This window comes from Neofelis nebulosa, chromosome 5, assembly GCF_028018385.1.
Source record: "Neofelis nebulosa isolate mNeoNeb1 chromosome 5, mNeoNeb1.pri, whole genome shotgun sequence".
Taxonomy (NCBI): domain Eukaryota; kingdom Metazoa; phylum Chordata; class Mammalia; order Carnivora; family Felidae; genus Neofelis; species Neofelis nebulosa.
Genome location: NC_080786.1, coordinates 34368753 through 34386965, shown reverse-complemented (window position 1 = coordinate 34386965; position 18213 = coordinate 34368753). Strand labels below are relative to the sequence as shown.

Below are 18213 nucleotides of genomic sequence, written 5' to 3'. Positions count from 1 at the left end.
TTCTTTAATTGATGGATCATGCCTTTGGTATTATATGTAAAAAACCATTGCCAAACCCCAGGTCATCTAGGTTTTCTCTTATATTATCTGCTAGGAGTTTTATAGTTTTGTGTTTCACATTTATTTTTACTAAGTTGGGTAGTGTCAATCCTTCAACTTTATTGCTTCTTCATTATTGTGTTGGCTGTTCTGGGTCTTTTGTCTCTCCATATAACTTTAGAATCGCTTTATTGACATCTACAGAATTTTGATTGGGTTTGCATTAAATCTGTTGATTACGTTGGGAAGAGCTGACATTCTGACAGTACTGAATCTTACTATTCATGAACATGGAATATCTTTCTGTTTATTTAGTTCTTTGATTTCTTTCACCAGAGTTCAGTAGTTTTCCTCATATAGATTTTGTACATATTTTGTTTTATACCTAAGTTTTCATATTTTTGGGTGCTTACGTAAGTGGTATTAGGTTTTTAATTTCAAATAGCACTTAGGTTGCTGATATATAGGAAAGTAATTTACTTTTGTATACTAACCTGTGTTCTACAATCTTGCTTTAATTATGTTCCGGTAATATTTTTGTTGATTCTTTCAGATTTTTTACATAGACAGTTCTGTCTGTATAGATAATTATAATCCCCATTCTTTTGTACATGTGCATATATTATTTTTAATCTCATTACTTTAGAAAATAATATAACTAGTTTAATGCTTATATGAAATATCAGTTAAAAATTCCTATTCTGGAAAGGTTTTTTGTTTTTTTTTAATGTATTTTGGCCTAAATGATAAAATTTTTCTTTAAGTATGGGAAATGAGTCTCTTTTTTTTTTCATGTTACTATAATTCAGAGTCTAGATCCAAAAAATAGCACGGGCCATCTCCATTATTTTAGTTTATTCTTACAAGGATTGGGAAAGAAAATGGGATAACTGTATTTGTTTCATGTTTAGTTTTATCCAAGATTTATTGCTTAATCCAGTGGTTTTTATGCCTCTGAGCTAACAAGACACTTACACTTTTTTAAAAACTTCATATGTTTGGTTTGTCTTTGTTGTTTTATTTGTTTATAGAAATTAAAAATTAAAATGGAAAGATAGGAAATTCAGTTCAAATAATAAATGACTTTTTAATCCAAATTGCAATTCTGCCACCTAGTGTTTGCACATGGACTTTTAAAGAATCCGTATTTCCCCCCCTTTGTAAGAACTGTTTAAAAATAATTCTTTCCTTCATCCTTAGCTTACAGATTTAATATTCTATCAATAAAACATATAAAAAGGGCATCCATCCTTAGTAATCTTTTTAAGGAATTCGATTTTTAGTATCTTACATGTTAAAGCTCATAAATTGTTTATAAATTTCTTGTATATAAATTTGCTAAGTGTTTGCCAGTGCTGTTCACAGAATTAAATTATGTGATGAATGAGTATTTTACTTTCTTAGAGTCGAGGTGGAAAAAAGTTTCTTGCTGTACTGAAAGAAATCTTGGACAGGGATCCCTTGTCTCAACTGTGTGAGAACGAAATGGATCTTATTTGGACTTTGCGACAAGATTGCAGAGAGAATTTCCCACAGTCACTGCCAAAATTACTGCTGTCGATCAAGTGGAATAAACTTGAAGATGTTGCTCAGGTAAGAGTAAAAGATAATTTTTATAATTCTTTTTGGGAATATATATTACTTTGTTGATTTCATGTACATTGTCCTTTCTAACATAGGTATATCTCCATAGATTGGATAATTTTCCATAGGAGAAATTTTCATGTTTTAAACCTTTACATATACTCTAAATGATAGACTAGAAAGTTTAAGATTTTAAAATTCCAGATTTTAGGTAGGTTTTCTATATCTTTCACTAAGAACAATTAAAACATTGCTTTTGGTGTAATCATTGTAATTACTACCTGCACGTAGTAAGTAGGTTCTGGATTATTTCTAACGGTTTCATTCAATGAGCTCCAATGTTTTAATATTAAAATGACTTTAATTTTTGCAGTGACTGTTCTAAAATGAACATGTATTGTTGAAAATTACCTCTTTCTAGAAGCTGATGTTTTAGAGCATAAACCTTTTAGATCACTTTTGGGCAGTATTGATGAATGTTTGCCTTGAGGCAGAATAAAGAAAGGAAAAAAATTGTTCCAAAGAGCCAAACAAATTTTAGTTTCTTGATTTAATTTTCAGAACGCTGGAAAAAGCACTGTCATTTATTAAATGCAGTGGTTATCAGTGCTCTATAGAAAGATCCTTGAAATGGTTTTTTAATCAGAATGAATACATTTGGTATGTTTAAAATAACCAAATTTGTTTACCTTACTTGTTTGAATTCAACTGATCTTTTTAAAAGTTATCTGGTCTTAGTAAATCTATAGCAACTTAAAAAATTTTTTTAAATTTAATTCTAGTTATATTAGCGTTATATTCGTTTCAGGTGTAAAATCTATAATGACTTAAAAAATTTTTTTTTAACGTTTGTTCTTGAGAGAGAGAGCAAGAGAGCGAGAATGAGTGGGGGAGGGGCAGAGTGAGAGAGGGACACAGAATCTGAGCAGGCTGAGGTGTCAGGTCAGAGCCTGATGTGGGGCTCAAACTCATGAGCTGTGAGAATCATGACCTGAGCTGATGTCGATGCCTAACAGACTGAGCTACCCAGGTACCCCATAAAATGACTTTTAAAGATTTTCAAGAAATGCATATTTATTTTAATCATATATATTTAAAATTTATTTTATTTTATTATTTTACTTCTCTAAGTTTAGAGTTTAGAAAGGACTTCTCTTGAGTTTATTTCTAGTATTTAACAATTTTTTTTTAAATTTTTTTTTTTCAACGTTTTTTATTTTTGGGACAGAGAGAGACAGAGCATGAACGGGGGGGGTGGGGGGCAGAGAGAGAGGGAGACACAGAATCGGAAACAGGCTCCAGGCTCCGAGCCATCAGCCCAGAGCCTGACGCGGGGCTCAAACTCACGGACCACGAGATCATGACCTGGCTGAAGTCGGACGCTTAACCGACTGCGCCACCCAGGCGCCCCACTAGTATTTAACAATTTTTTGAATCATGTTACCTAATCGTATTATAATGTACCTCATTTAAACTGTTTATACAGTTAGACCATATGAACATTGTTTACTCTGAAAAGGAACTATTTTTGTCATTTAGATAGGTTTTGATTGTTTTGACATAGTTATCTTCTGACTACTTATTTACATTCAAGGTTAGTTTTCTATGAAACCCCTGTAACGGTGGAACATAAGATATAAGCATTTTTTATTTGACACATTTGCCTGCTTCTAATGTATCCATTAGTGTTCAGTTCTAACTGCTTATCCAAGAAATCCATCATATTATTATTTTGTATAGCATTAAAATAGAAGACATTTTTGGCTGTACTCTTAAGGATATCTGAGAGAGAGATTTCTTAGGTCAACTGTCAGAAAATGGAATGAGCCAGTTTATGCATAATATTTCTTTATTTGAACCCTGGGGACAGAAATTTTTTTTACTTTCGGGAATTTAGCATACTTGTCTCATTTCCATGAGGTAATCTAAAGCATTGTTTTCAGATATAACCTAATGTCCTCCATTTCAATAGAAGAAAGCCAATCCCAATCCTCTTTTTTAGTAGTTTTGAGAAAAAAAGTTGATGGAATAAATAGTAATGTGCTCGGGGCTCCTGGGTGGCTCAGTGTCCGACTTCGGCTCAGGTCATGATCTCGCGGTTTGTGAGTTTGAGCCCCACGTCGGGCTCTGTGCTTTCAGCTCAGAGCCTGGAACCTGCTTCGGATTCTGTGTTTCCCCATCTCTCTGTCCCTCCCATGCTCATGCTTTGTCTCTCTCTGTCTCTCAATAATAAATAAACGTTAAAAAAGTTAAAAAAAAAAAAAAGTAACATGCTTGCTTTCACAACTTTGTCCCATTGCCAGTTACAGTGAATGAGTGCAAAAAATATATAAACTGAATTTTTAATAAATTGACTGTCTTAAGAAGTAGAGAGCCAGAGCCTGGTGCAAAGTTTGTATTCCAATAAATACTAAAGGCAAAAGCTGTAGGTGAAAATTCTGTAGAAGAGCAGCTTCTCCACTGCCCCAAGATTTAAAAAAGAGTAGCCTTCCATTAATCCACAGGAAAATATTCTGTTGACATATTGTGGAAGGGGTTTCGATAGTCTTTGCAAAAGGCTGGTAGTTAATTGGTACTGCTTTCATTATTTATATGTCTGAGTCAGATTTTCCCTATTCACTCTCATAGCTTTCCTCAAACTAAAGTAGTGAGTTTTGCAAATATTTTTAGTTTACATTTATATAATTAATTCTTTAATAATTGTAAGTAATCTTACCAAAGGTAACTTCTTTCCAATAGTAGTGCTCTTTTTAATTCCCAGCATAGTTTAACCATCTAGTATTACAGAATGTTATCTGCCCTGTATTGTTTTTGTGTGTAGTGTTGTAGTCCATGTGTTAACTGGGGATGCTAGTTTTTTTTAACTACTGTTTCAGACCCTCAGGAAATGGTCCCTCTTGACTCCTCTTTCCATAATGAGGACTGTTGGTCTATTAGAACTTTGGGCAAAGTGGGGAGGGTGGTCTCATCAGTGATAAAAAGTGGTCTGAGGTAGGTGTTTCATATCTTTAAACCAGTATGTGTCAAACCTTTTTTCATTATTACACTTGTTAGGAGCATTTTTAGACATTTTTTTCTCTAATAGCCCTGTCCCCATAATTCAAAAGTGTTATTTTTTTCTGTAAATGTAAAATAATAGAAAAATTAAGTTAATTTTTTTAAAGTTTATTTATTTTGAGAGGCGGTAGGACAGAGAGAGGAAGAGAGAGAATCTCAAGCAGTCTCTGTGCTGTCAGCGCAGAGCCCATCACAGGGCTCTATCTCAGGAACTTTGAGATCATGACCTGAGCTGAAATCAAGAGTTGGATGCTCAACGGACTCAGTCACCCATGCACCCCAGAAAAATTAATTTAAAAAGTATCTTTAATGAGGTTAAATTTGCTTGATCTGAGAAAATACCTTTTAACTTAGCGGCTAGGTATTCATTCAAATATTATTGACCTATTTTGGGCACTTGACATAGTTAATGAGAGCAGTTGAATAATTAGTAGAATTAAAATAATAAACTAATTAGAACTACCCTACAACTCAGCAATTGCACTACTAGGCATTTATCCAAGGGATACAGGTGTGCTGTTTCAAAGGGACACATGCACCCCCATGTTTATAGCAGTACTATCAACATTAGCCAAAGTATGGAAAGAGCCCAGATGTCCATTGATGAATGAATGGATAAAGAAGATGTGGTGTATATATATACAATGGAGTATTACTCAGCAATCAAAAAGAATGAAATCTTGCCATTTGCAACTATGTGCATGGAACTGGAGGGTATTATGCTAAGTGAAATTAGAGAAAGACAAAAATCATATGACTTCACTCATATGAGGAGTTTAAGAGACAAAACAGATGAACATAAGGGAGGGGAAACAAAAATAATATGAAAACAGGGAGGGGGACAAAACAAAAAAGACTCATAAATATGAAGAACAAACTGAGGGTTGCTGGAGGGGTTGTGGGAGGGGGGATGGGCTAAGTGGGTAAGGGGCATTAAGGAATCTACTGAAATCACTGCTTCACTGTATACTAACTAATTGGGATGTAAATTTTAAAAAATAAAATATAAAGTTAAATCAAAAAAATAATAATAATACACTAAAAACTATGTTTAGTTCTCAAAAGTCCAAGTTTCATGCACAAGGTCAAATGACAAATGACAAGGTGGCTAGCTGGCAGATACTCACTGGCTACCTCTTGCAATATGACTGAGATTGAGCAGTCAAGTGAGAGAAGTCCTCTGGTCATTTCCATCTGTTTGCCATGTTTTTGTAGCTCTAATCTTGCATACATTTTGTGTGTATTCTTTGGAAACTCAAGAAAACCCATTGAAATCTATCAAATATTAAGTAATAAGATTTTTGTCCAACAGGGGTGAGCTTTGAAGGACCACGAATCATAATTATCAGTTTTTTAAAAAAAATGTTTACTTAGGGGTGCCTGGGTGGCTCAGTCAGTTAAGCCTCCGACTTCGGCTCAGGTCATGAACTCATGGTTCGTGAGTTCAAGCCCTGCATTGGGCTCTGTGCTGACAGCTCAGAGCCTGGAGCCTGCTTTAGATTCTGTGTCTCTCTCTCTCACTTCGCCTCCCCTGCTTTTAGATTTAAATGTTTAAATGTTTATTTTTGAGAGAGAGAGAGAGAGAGAGACAGTACAGGAGTGTACTTGCCTGTGCATGCAAATGAGCAGGGGAGGGGCAGAGAGGGAGGAGAAAGAAGATCTCAATTAGGCTCCACACTATCAGTACAGGTCCTGAAGCAGGATTCACTCTCACCAACTGTGAGATCATAACCTAACTTTAAATCAAGAGTCTGATGCTTAACTGACTGAGCCGCCCAGACTTTCTTACCTTTATTCCTTGATCATTTCTTTCTCTCTCTTTCCTTTACAAAATTACAAAATTATTTAATGGCTAATGATTGTAGAATCGCATATTCAATGTATCATTCTATTACTTGCTTATCTATAGAGTATTTCAGTAAAGACATTATTAATTTATGTGAACAGCAGTGGATTTTTGAGTCCTATGTAATTGTAAGTATGCTTTTTCTTTCTTTTGACCCATCTCTGCTCCTGTGTGCCAAGGAAAAATAGATTATTTTCCCCCCACTATAATTTCTGAACCAGTTTCAATTTTTCAACAGCTTCAAGCCCTACTTCAGATTTGGCCTAAACTGCCCCCCCGGGAGGCCTTGGAGCTTCTAGATTTCAACTATCCAGATCAGTACGTGCGAGAATATGCTGTGGGCTGCCTGCGACAGATGAGGTATACTACAGGTGGCTTTCTTTGAGGAAAGGAATAACTTGGGTGTATATAGTGAAGGTGATGTATGTTGAATGTCTCATAAGAAAGGAAAGAGCTAGGAATTACTCAGTTTAAAGCATATTTTTCATCTGTTCTTCCCTATTCCCTTCTCTACCTCCCTCTCTCTCAAAGACTCCTTTGTCTTTCATGTTTAGCCTATATTATAAAAGAAAACCCAAAAACATACTGGGTCAGAAGGTCCCCAAGATCACCCTTGGTTTCCACAATTCATTAGGACTTACAGGACGCAGCGCATACTCATACTTTTGGCTCTGATTGATGAGACGAAAGGAGACAATGTAGAATTGGCAAAGGAAAAAGATTCATGGAGCAAAGTCTGGAGGAAACCATCAGAAGCTTCTAAGAGTTCTTTATCAGTGGAGTCTCAGTGAATATACTTAATTCTTCCCAGCAGTGAGTTGTGACAACGTGTCTGAAATATTGTCTACCAGGGGGGCTTGTTAGAGACTTGGTGGCCAGGGTTTTTATTGCGGGCTGGTCACATAAACACCCTCTGCCAAACACCAGAGCAAAATCCTAGACTCCTAGAAGGAAAATGGGTGTTGGGGCATCAACCGTTGGGTAAGAACAATGTACACACACAAAGCCATTCTTATCTGTTAGGTGGTGGGAAGCCTTCTAAAAGCTATGTTTCCAGATGCCAGCCAAAAGGCCGGTGTAGTTAACAGCCTTTCTAAAAGGATAGCAGTGAGGCCTGCTGCTATGTTAACTCTTTTCTGTCCACCACTCAGAATTAAGAAGTGTTAATATTTTGGCTTTTTAAAAAATTTTATACTTTTAAGCAAATAACATTACAGCTAAAGGTGAAATCCTCATAGTTTTGTTACCTAGTCCTGATTACTTTCACTTCCCAAAGACAACCATGATTATGAATTTGGTCTGTATCCTTTTATACCACATTTTTCTGTTGATGCTGCATTTTTAAATCTATAAAAATATGTAGAATAATATTGTACATTACAAAATTACACCAATATGTTTTGCCATATGTATTATTTTAAATCTTGATTTTAAAAAATTCATTGTTGGGTTTTTGAGGTCATTCTTTACCATTACATATAAATACAGTCTTTTTCTTTCACTACTGTGTAATATTCTATCATAGGGATATATCTTATTTGCCGCATTTCCCTATTGAAGCATTTTGTTTTCCCCAGACTTCCTTGTTCCCCAGTGCTTCAGTGAACATGTTTGTACAGTCCCGTTTGGCTAGTACATATATGAAAATCTATTAGATTTATTTGAAGAAATGTCATTATTGAGACCATCTCAGACAATGGGCATTTTCAAGTTTATCCATTTCTTGTTTCAAAAATGAGGTTTATACTGTATGGCTATTTGAAAAAATAGAAGTTCTGAGAAAATTATGGATACTGTTACACTTTTTCTTCTTTTTAAAAGTCATGTATGTTTCAAGCCACATGATATCCAAAAGAAATTAAACAAACTTTTCAATAGTTGTTATTTTAAGGGAGTGAAGTTAGAAGTATAAGGAAAGAGGAAGCCTTCCCAATTTCCGTACTTCCTTTCTATCTTTTACACCATTTATAGGTTGGTTGGTTTGTTTTTTTTTTTAATGTTTATTTATTTTTGAGACAGAGAGAGACAGAGCATGAACGGGGAAAGGTCAGAGAGAGGGAGACACAGAATCTGAAACAGGCTCCAGGCTCTGAGCTGTCAGCATAGAGCCTGACGTGGGGCTCGAACCCATGGACCGCGAGATCATGACCTGAGCTGAAGTCGGCCCCTTAACCGACTGAGCCACCCAGGTGCCCCTGTTTTTGTTTTTTGAGAGAGAGTGCCCACACACGGGCAATAGGTGACTAAGGGGGTGGGGGCACAGAGGGAGAAAGAGAGACTCTTAAGCAGGCTCCATACTCAGCGTGGAGCCTGATGCAAGGCTTGATCCCATGATCCTGGGATTGTGACCTGAGCTGAAATCAAGAGTCTGACATTCAACTGACTGAGTCATCCAGGCACCTCCCTTTTGTAGGTTTTATAAAAGGCACAGATTTTACAATAAACTTAAGATTGGTGAATAGTTTTAAAAAATGAGGCTGCAGGTTGGGCTTTAGTCTCATCTTCCTAAGTTTGCATTGGAGATCTGAGGGAAAGGGGCTACCTGGCTCCCTTTATACTGAGCCAGGTGTTTCCTTGTCTTTTCTTTACTTTTCTTTTCTTTTTTCTTTTCTTTTCTTTTCTTTTCTTTTCTTTTCTTTTCTTTTCTTCTCTTTTCTTTTTTTATGTTTACTTATTTTTGAGAGAGAGAGAGAGAGAGAGTGCGAGTTGGGGAGGGGCAGAAAGAGAGGGAGACACAGAATCCGAAGGAGGCTCCAGGCTCTGAGCTGTCAGCACAGAGCCCAATGTGGGGCTTGGAACTCACAAACCATGAGATCATGACCTGAGCCAAAGTTGGATGCTTAACCAACTGAGCCCTCCAGGAGCCCCCCAGGTGTTTCTCTTAAATAAACTGATATACAGGAAGAGATTGCTGTGATCTCCATGTTCTATATTGGTATTTCTGATGCATTTTCCTATGATAAATTTTTGGCTAATGAGGTTTTTTTTAATATAGTGCACTGGGTTTCAGTCCCAGATCTGCATTAGACTACTATCCTAACCATTTATTGCCCAAGACTATAGTTAGTAAGTAGAGGACTTGGAATTCATCTTACCTGACCACTGGAATTGCCTCTGATAAGAGTGTGTTTATAAGTGTATGATTTAGAAATGGACACAAAATAGAGAACTTCTTAACCTTAATTAATTCAGCTCATTTAATTACAATATTATGTTCTATTAATTCAGTGAATCAATTCTCAGTTACACTCATTTCCTTATCCTTTAAATTATTTAAAGTTAATATTTTAACACACTGATAATCTGGGAAAAGGAATTAACCCTAATGATTAGAAAGGAAAATAAATTACTAAAAAGTACTGATGGAATTTTTTTATTTAAAAAAACTGGTTGCCTGGGATACCTGGGTGGCTCAGTCAGTTAAGCCTCCAACTCTTTCTTGGTCTTGGCTCAGGTCATGATCTTAGTTTGTGAGTGTAATCCCCGTGTCAGGCTCTGTGCTAACAGTGTAGAGCCTACTTGGGATTCTCTCTCTCCATCTCTCTCTGCCCCTACCCCACTTGCACTGTCTCTCTCTCAAAATAAACTTAGAAACAAACAAACAAACGTGTTGACTGAGTATATAACTTTTCCTGCATGATCAGAAATCAGTATTAAAGTACCCGATTTTATTGTAACTCTGAGCTGATGTTGAATGCTTAACTGACTTAGCCACTCAGGCCATCCCTCTTGTGTTATTTTAATAGTGGGACAGTGAATGTAAGCATACATAACAAGCCTGACCCAAAAGAACCATTGCGTTTCAGTAAGTTAGTGTTTGATAGTTTGATGGGATGGGATCTCTTTCTGGCATTGGTTGTTGAGTGACTTATTTTGTCTTTTGTTTCTTTTAGTGATGAAGAACTCTCTCAATATCTTTTACAACTGGTGCAAGTTTTGAAATACGAGCCTTTTCTTGATTGTGCCCTCTCTAGATTCCTATTAGAAAGAGCACTTGCTAACCGCAGGATAGGGCAGTTTCTATTTTGGCACCTTAGGTAAGTCTTTTATATTTTTAGATTTGAGTCTACCTGGTGCTTTTGTAAATATAAATCAGCATAATACGGGACATTTACTGTAATAGTTAGCTGGTTTACTTGTTTCTGAGCCATTTATAACATTCATACTCTTCTTGGTGTCTTCTATTTCTTGATACCCAACTCTTAATTTTCAGGATTTGGCAAAGTAATTCAGATAAGTGTCCCACCAAGCTTCCTTGATTTTTAACTGAAACTAAAAATTAATGTATTGCTATTTTCTAGTAAAGTGCACTTACTTTGTTAATATTCTTGGGCTAAAACCACATTACTCCTTCGGAAAGGCTTTGGATAGTAATATCATTGCTACCAATAGATAAAGATTTTAAAGTTTTCCTATAACAAGAGCAACATTATTTTCAGCTTCTTTATTAGGTCAATTTTAGAAATATGTGAACCTTATTTCACCAAGTTGATATAGGAGTAAAATCAGAAAGGATAAATGAAGTCCTTTTTTCCTAGGAAAATTGTTGGTTCCTGATTTCTGACTCTGTCCTCAGACATTTTTGTTTTTTTCATCTGGACTTGAGAATACTGAAACTAATGACTGTCATAAAAATAGGACTTTCCCCCATTTTAGCTAAACTTTTTAAGGAAAATGAGCTCTATATTATTTTGATAATGATTTTGGAAGCTACATTTCTGAATCTTGATTTCCTTTATTACTCATAGAGGTTTTTCCTTTTTTATTTTTAACTTGTCATCTTTTTCATACAGTTCAACCTTCCTATTTTTAAGCCCTTCAGGGAGTAACAGAATATGTTGTTCCTTCCTTTTTCAAATGGGTGCACCATTCTTTAAGTGAGAAAAAATTGAATTGAAGCTAATTGAGGGATTAGTCACTTGTGTGATGTGAATCAGATCTTTGCGTTTCACTTTATTGTCTTAATTGGCAACGTTCTGTTTCAACTACAGAAAGCAAACAAGGTGAGATGTGAAAATTTTGGATTTTTGGAATAAAAAATTAATTATATAATCACACATGTTTTTGATCTGTGGTGTTTAAAGAATTGGGAAGTTGCCCATCCCACTAATATTTGTGGACAAGATGATGTATTCTTCTGTGTTTTGATTGGCATCATACATTTATTTCATAATATGAAGTCAGTATTTTTATTTGGTGATCTGAAGTGTTTTATAAGCAAATTATCTTAATATTATTAACTTATTTGTAGGTCAGAAGTGCATATTCCTGCTGTCTCAGTACAGTTTGGTGTCATCCTTGAAGCATACTGCCGGGGAAGTGTAGGGCATATGAAAGTGCTTTCTAAGCAGGTATCTGGTTTTTGTTTTTGTTTTTTTAATTTTTTTTTTATTTTCATGTTCAGTTTGCCACATGGTATTTGATAAATTGTATCATATGCTATTTCTCCCATTATTCCATGGAAGTTTCAGTAACTGAACCTAATTAATACATTAAAAATTTTTTTTAATGTTTATTTATTTTTGAGAGAGAGAGACAGAGTGCAAGTGGGGGAGGGGCAGAGAGGGAGGGAGACACAGAATCCAAAGCAGGCTCCAGGCTCTGAGCTGTCAGCACAGAGCCCCATGTGAGGCTTGAACTCATGAACCCCGAGATCATGACCTGAGCTGAAGTTCACGCTTAACCGACTGAGCCACCCAGGTATCCCATTAATACATTTTTAAATAAAAATTTAAGTCAAGAAATGAAGTGTTAAATTTAGCCGAACATTAATTGAATGCTCCCTCAAAAATGAAGGATTCTTCCTAGTATCTATATTAATAATATGCCTTAAGTTTTAATGGGAAATACCCATGTAGACATGCTTAACAATGGGTTTGATGGTGATGGTGACAAAGGTCATGAAATTTTTAGACCCTGTTTTTTCATATCCCTGAGTTACTGTTTCCAGTTAGTATAGTATTTATGATTCATATATTCTGCCATTTGTTTTAATTTGAGATATTTTGACACTTAAATTCATAGTTGTTATAACATCTAGAATTCAGAATCCTCAAGCTGCTTTTTCAAAATATATATACAGGCCTGCAGTCCCTTATCTTCTTTCCAGGACTTCATTTTCTCATCATTGCTGATGATGAGATATTAGTGAGATTAATCAGTCAGATATTAAATGCTTATGTGCCAGGAACCATATTAAATGTTATAAGCATGTTATTTTACTGTCCTTATTATGTGCCACAGTAGTTGCTAATACTGTCTGGATTAGACAAGGGAGAAAACAGAGGCTCCAGGAGATTAACTAGCTTGCCTAAAAACCCAACTATTAAGTGACAGAAAGAGTTTTTAAAATTAGGGCTGTCCAGCTAGAAAACTGTTATACCGGGAGTTTTCAAACCTTCGTGGCACCACAACTCTCTTTTTAAAATCAGAACTTAAACATAAATCCAGTATATAAAATAGTGTCATTTTATGAGTATAAATGTATTTTGAAGCTAAAATAAAATATAAGCCATTAAACAGAACCATGAAGCTATTTTACTGAATACAGAATTTCAAAATCGGGGGCCATTGAAAGTTGTTGTCTCAACATCCATTTATTTCTTTTGGAGATAATCCTGATTTATATAGGTAGTAATTGCAAGTAGTAAAGGTCTTTTGATAGCTTGCTTGCAAGTGAGAAGCATAACCATGGCCCAGGCTTGATATGGCCCAGGTAGGTCCTTCATCCCCTGAAGGATGTGATGAGAGCATTTCTGCCATCAAAATAAAGCAGCCCTTTATTCTAGCTTCTTCATGCCAGAATTCTTATTGACAGGTAGCAACAATATGCTCTTATTCTTTAGCATTGATTTTTCTTGCAATGAGTATCATCCAAATAAACACAAGAAGGTTTTCTTAATGGTTTAATATGCATTTACTCAGAATTTACTATACCAGGGTTACTGTTAGGTATTGGTAATGTGAAGTGAAAATGGTTATGTTATTTTTTTTTTAAACTATGTTATCTGAGTTTGAGAGAGAGAGAGAGGGAGAAAGACACACTGCATGAATGAAGGAGGGACAGAGAGAGAAGGAGAGAGTCCTAAGCCAGCTCCACACTGTCAGTGCAGAGCCCAATGTGGGCTTGAAGTCATGAACTGGACCTGAAATCAAGAGTCAGATGCTTAATCGACTGAGCCACCAGGATGCCCCAGTTATGTTATTGTTATCAAGGAGTTTCTATTTCCATAGAGAAGGTGTACAAATCAATAATTAAGAAATATATGATTAAGCATTATGGGAACATTATGGAAGCACAAAAGAGAGGCATGTAACCAAGCTTAGGATATTAGGAAAGAGTTCATAGTGGAGGTGACATTTGTAGGTTTTGTCTAGTTGGTGTGAGTTCAGTGAAGAGTATGTTAATGTTTTACAGAGAAGCAACCAATAAGAGTGTATGTATGCACTTGACCCTTGAACAACATGAATTTGAACAACATGAGGTCACTTATACACTGATTTTTTTGACACAGTACAGTACTATAAATGTATTTTCCCATGATTTTCTTAATATTTTCTTTCTTCTAGCTAATACAGTATATAATACATATAACACACAAAATACATGTTAATCTACAGTTTATGTCACTGGTAAGGCTTACCATCAGCATAGGCTATTAGTAGTTAAGGTTTTGGGGAATCAAAAATTATACCCAGATTTTCGACTGTGTGGGTCTGGAGGTGGAGTTGGTACCCCTAACCCTTTATTCAAGGGTCAGCTGTATAGAGAGAATGAAGCAGAGGAGGATGGTGAGATTGTATTACAAAGAGTTGTCTCATGTGATTATGGAGGCTAAGAAATCCCAAGATCTTCAGTTAAGGAAGCTAGAAACCCAGAAGAGCTGATGGTGAAGCTCCAGTCTGAGTCCAAAGACCTAAGAACCAGGAGAGTCAGTAGAAAGTGTCAGTCTGAAAGCAGACAAGTTTAACACCCAAGGAGTTTTAGGAAAAGACCTATGTCCCAGCTTAAGACAGCTGGGCTGGCAGAGTTCCTTCTTACTTACTGGAAGGTCTGCCTTTTTCTTCTATTCAGAACTTCACAGGTTCTGATAATACCCATTAGTATTAGGAAGGCCAGTCTTCTTTACTCAGTCTACCCATTCAAATGTTAATTTCATCCAAAAATACCCTCACAGACACACCCAAAATGATGTTGGACCAAATATCTGGGCACCCTATGGCCCAGTCAAGTTGATACATAAAATTAACCATCACAGATCAACTCAGCATGTATACACAGCTTTGCAAACCATGTTTAATCTCCAAATAAAGACTGTGTAGCAAGTTGAGAATTACTTCTAACATAATACAAATACCTTCAGTACAAGCAAAAATGCACTAACATTTTCCCCAGAATAGGAGGTAATATCCTTGAGTGGTGTTTCCTGTTCTTGCTACACTATAAATTAAATACTGCGATGTAACATTAACACTTAAATACTATGATATAAAATCAGTACGTCTAGGTTACATGATAAAGGAAAAGAGCCAGAAGGAAACAGACTGTGTATGTAAATATAGCATATACATATATGTTTATGTATATATACACACATATATAAAAACACATTCGTATCAAAACGAGGAGGAGATACTCATGACAATTAATCTTAATTTCTGTAACTCGTCATGTGGTTATAGCTGGTATTTATTATTACCTTCTTCCAACTCATTCTGTATTCCCTCTGCCTTTAATAAGCATTTCACTTTTGGTTCTTGAGTTGTTGGGTTGACCCAAACCTTCATTCTTAAAGGGTCCAGGCCATTAGTAGTCCTACCTAAGTTAGCTTGTAATTGTCCATTGATCTTAATCACAGGACATGGTAATGCTAAGAAGAGATCTCCTATATTTTAGGCTTACTCTTCCTTACCTCTTTGGAACAGTAGGCCAATTTCTCCTTGATAGTCAGTATCAGTCACTCCAGCCAGCATCATAATGCCTTTTTTTGCCTGTTGATCCAGAGGCTTGAGGTGCCTAAAGTGGCTGGGCTGGAGTCTTAACTTCCAATTCAATACAGTCATTGCCATGTCCCCCATTGAAATCATTCTTCCCTCTATAACTAAGACCTCTGTGCCAGTAGAGCATAAGGTTGCAGGAAAAGAAGCAAAAATTTTGCTAGTGGGTCCCTGGAGGGAGTAGTAAGTGGTACAACTTTGACTTTTAAACCTTGATTTCTGGACCCTTGAGTCCTGGCTATGGGAGAACGCTTGTCATATATTGGATGCTGACTCAGAGCATATACAGCTTTCTGGAGTGCCTTGCCTAAGTCCTGCAAGGTATTGCCACCTAGCTGCTACTGTAAGTTAGTCTTCAAAAGGCCATTCCATTCTTTTGTCAAGCCAGCTACTTCAGATTAGTAGAGAACATGTTAAGACTAGTGAATTTCATGAGCAGGAGTCCATTGTTACACTTTATTTGCTGTGAAATGAGTTTCTTGTTTGAAGCAATGCTGTGTAGAACACCACAATGGTGGATAAGGTGTTCTATGAGTCCACAAATGGTAGTTTGACAGAAATGCATTGTATTCAGGGAAGGCAGATCCATATCCAGAGTTAAGTTTCTATTCCAGTAAGAACAAAATATTGCCTCTTCCATAGTGGAAGCAGTCTGTTGTAATCAGTCTGTCACCATATAGCTGGCTGTCCATCCGGGAGAAATGGTGCTATATCAGGAACTCAGCAGCTGGTCTCAGCTGCTGGCATAGCAGGCACACAGTGGTGGTCATAGCCAGGTAGGCTTTGGTGAGTGGAGGTCCATATTGCTGAAACATGCTTAACATCCATCCCTGCCATCTTGGCCACCTTGTTCATGAACCCACTGGGTGATGACAGGGGTGTTTGGGAAAAAGGCAGACTGGTATCCACAGAATGGTTTTTCCTATCCACTTGATTATAAAAATCCTCTTCCAAAGACTCCCTTTGGTGAATATCCAATGGGACACTTTTTTTTTTTTTTTTGCCTCTTCGGAGAAGTCTATCCTATATCTCTTCCCCATATTTCTTACTAATTTTCCAGTCATGTTCCTTCTATGTCCTTGGCCATAAGCCAAGCTTTGGTCACAGCTCATGAATTGGTATATAATTGCATGTATTGCTGTTTATCCTTTCAGGCAAAGTGAAACAGTAAGGTGCATTTTCCAAATGCACCACAGCAAGGATTTCACTTCACCGTTGTCCTTCAGAATTGTTTCCGAAAGGGGCTGTAGTTCCATAGTTGTCTGCTTTCCTGTGGCATTTAGGTACTGTGTAAAGCCATTTATAAACCATGCTTGAGTCTTCTCTTCCTGTGTTAACTGGTTGAAGGGAACTCCCTGTGATGACATAGGTGCAGGTTAGGAAAGAGAAGGTAGTGTAGCAAGAAGAGGAAACCGTGGACATTTGAGTCACTCTTCATGTAACTTACTGTGCCTTCAGGGCCTGCTCAGGCCCAGTCTTATATATACACTTCATTTGATGATGGAGTACTATTTTGCTTACCCATCTTTATGGCTTGGTGGATCAGACAACACCCAGTTCATAATGGGCAGTTCAGGTCACATGCTTGCTTGGTAGCCAGTGGTTAAGCAGTCAATCTTACTAAATCCCAATAGTAAGCTAAGAGTGGTTTCTCTAAAGGAGAGTACTTCTCTACAGGAGCTGGCAAGTGTCGTTTCCAAAATTCTGAGGACCTATGCTATGATTTATCTATAGGGGCCTGCCAAGGGCTCCAGATAGCATCTCTGTCTGCCACTGACAGTTCAAGCACCATTAGACCTGCTGGATCATATGGACCAAGTAGCACACCAGCTTGCACAGCAATCAGGACCCATTGCAGAGCTTTCTTTTGTTTGGGATCTCACTCAAAACTAGCACCCTTTTAGGTCACTCAGTAAATAGGCTGTAGTACATGACCCACATGAGCAGTATGTTGCCTTTACAATCCAAAGAGGCCCACTAGCCATTGTGCCTCATTTTTGGTCATAGGAGGGGCCAGAGCAACAAATTATTCTTTACCTTAGAAGGGATATCTTGATATGCCCCATGCAAGTTGAACCCTAGAAGTTTCATTGAGATAAAAGGTCCCAAATTTTTATTGGATTTATTTCCCACCTTCAGACATACAAATTTCTTCAGATCTAAAGTAGTTGCTATTTCTTACTCACTAAGTTCGATCAGCCTAATGTTATCAATGTAAAGGTGCCAGAGTGGTGTCTTGTTAAAGGGAGAGGCAGTCAAGATCTCTGCAAAGTAAATTATGATAAAGGGCGGGAGAGTTGCTATACTTCTGAGATGGGGCATTGAAAGTGTATTGTTGGCCTTGACAGCTTAAGCAAACTTCTTGTGGTTCCTTATTGACAGATGTGGAGGAAAAAGCAATTGTTAGTAGGTGTATACCATGTACCAGGAGATGTGTTACTTTGTTCAAGCAACGAAACCATATTTGGTACACCACTAGTTAATGTTAGGATGATCCACTGTAATTTTCCAAGCCCCATCTGCCATCTGTACAGGCCAAATAGGCAAGACGAGTGGGGCTGTGAATCTACACCCCTGTATCTCTCAAGTCCTTGATGATGGCACTCAACTGTGGAGTCACTGCAGGAATGGGTTACTGCTTTTGGTTTACTGTTTTCTGAGGTAGAGGAGCTTATAATAACTTCCGCTTC

General features: G+C 36.9%; 1 protein-coding gene across 6 annotated transcripts in view; it reads left to right on the top strand.

Moving 5' to 3' along the window:
* The window catches only part of PIK3CB (phosphatidylinositol-4,5-bisphosphate 3-kinase catalytic subunit beta), a 186012-nt gene that overhangs the window by 128333 nt on the left and 39466 nt on the right, over window positions 1-18213 (top strand). For all 6 annotated transcript variants that reach the window (XM_058730016.1, XM_058730015.1, XM_058730011.1 and 3 more), the window contains exons 13-16: window positions 1444-1632; window positions 6765-6886; window positions 10420-10563; window positions 11778-11877. In XM_058730016.1, coding sequence (XP_058585999.1) covers window positions 1444-1632; window positions 6765-6886; window positions 10420-10563; window positions 11778-11877 — 555 coding nt within the window. The remainder of the gene's footprint in view (window positions 1-1443; window positions 1633-6764; window positions 6887-10419; window positions 10564-11777; window positions 11878-18213) is intronic.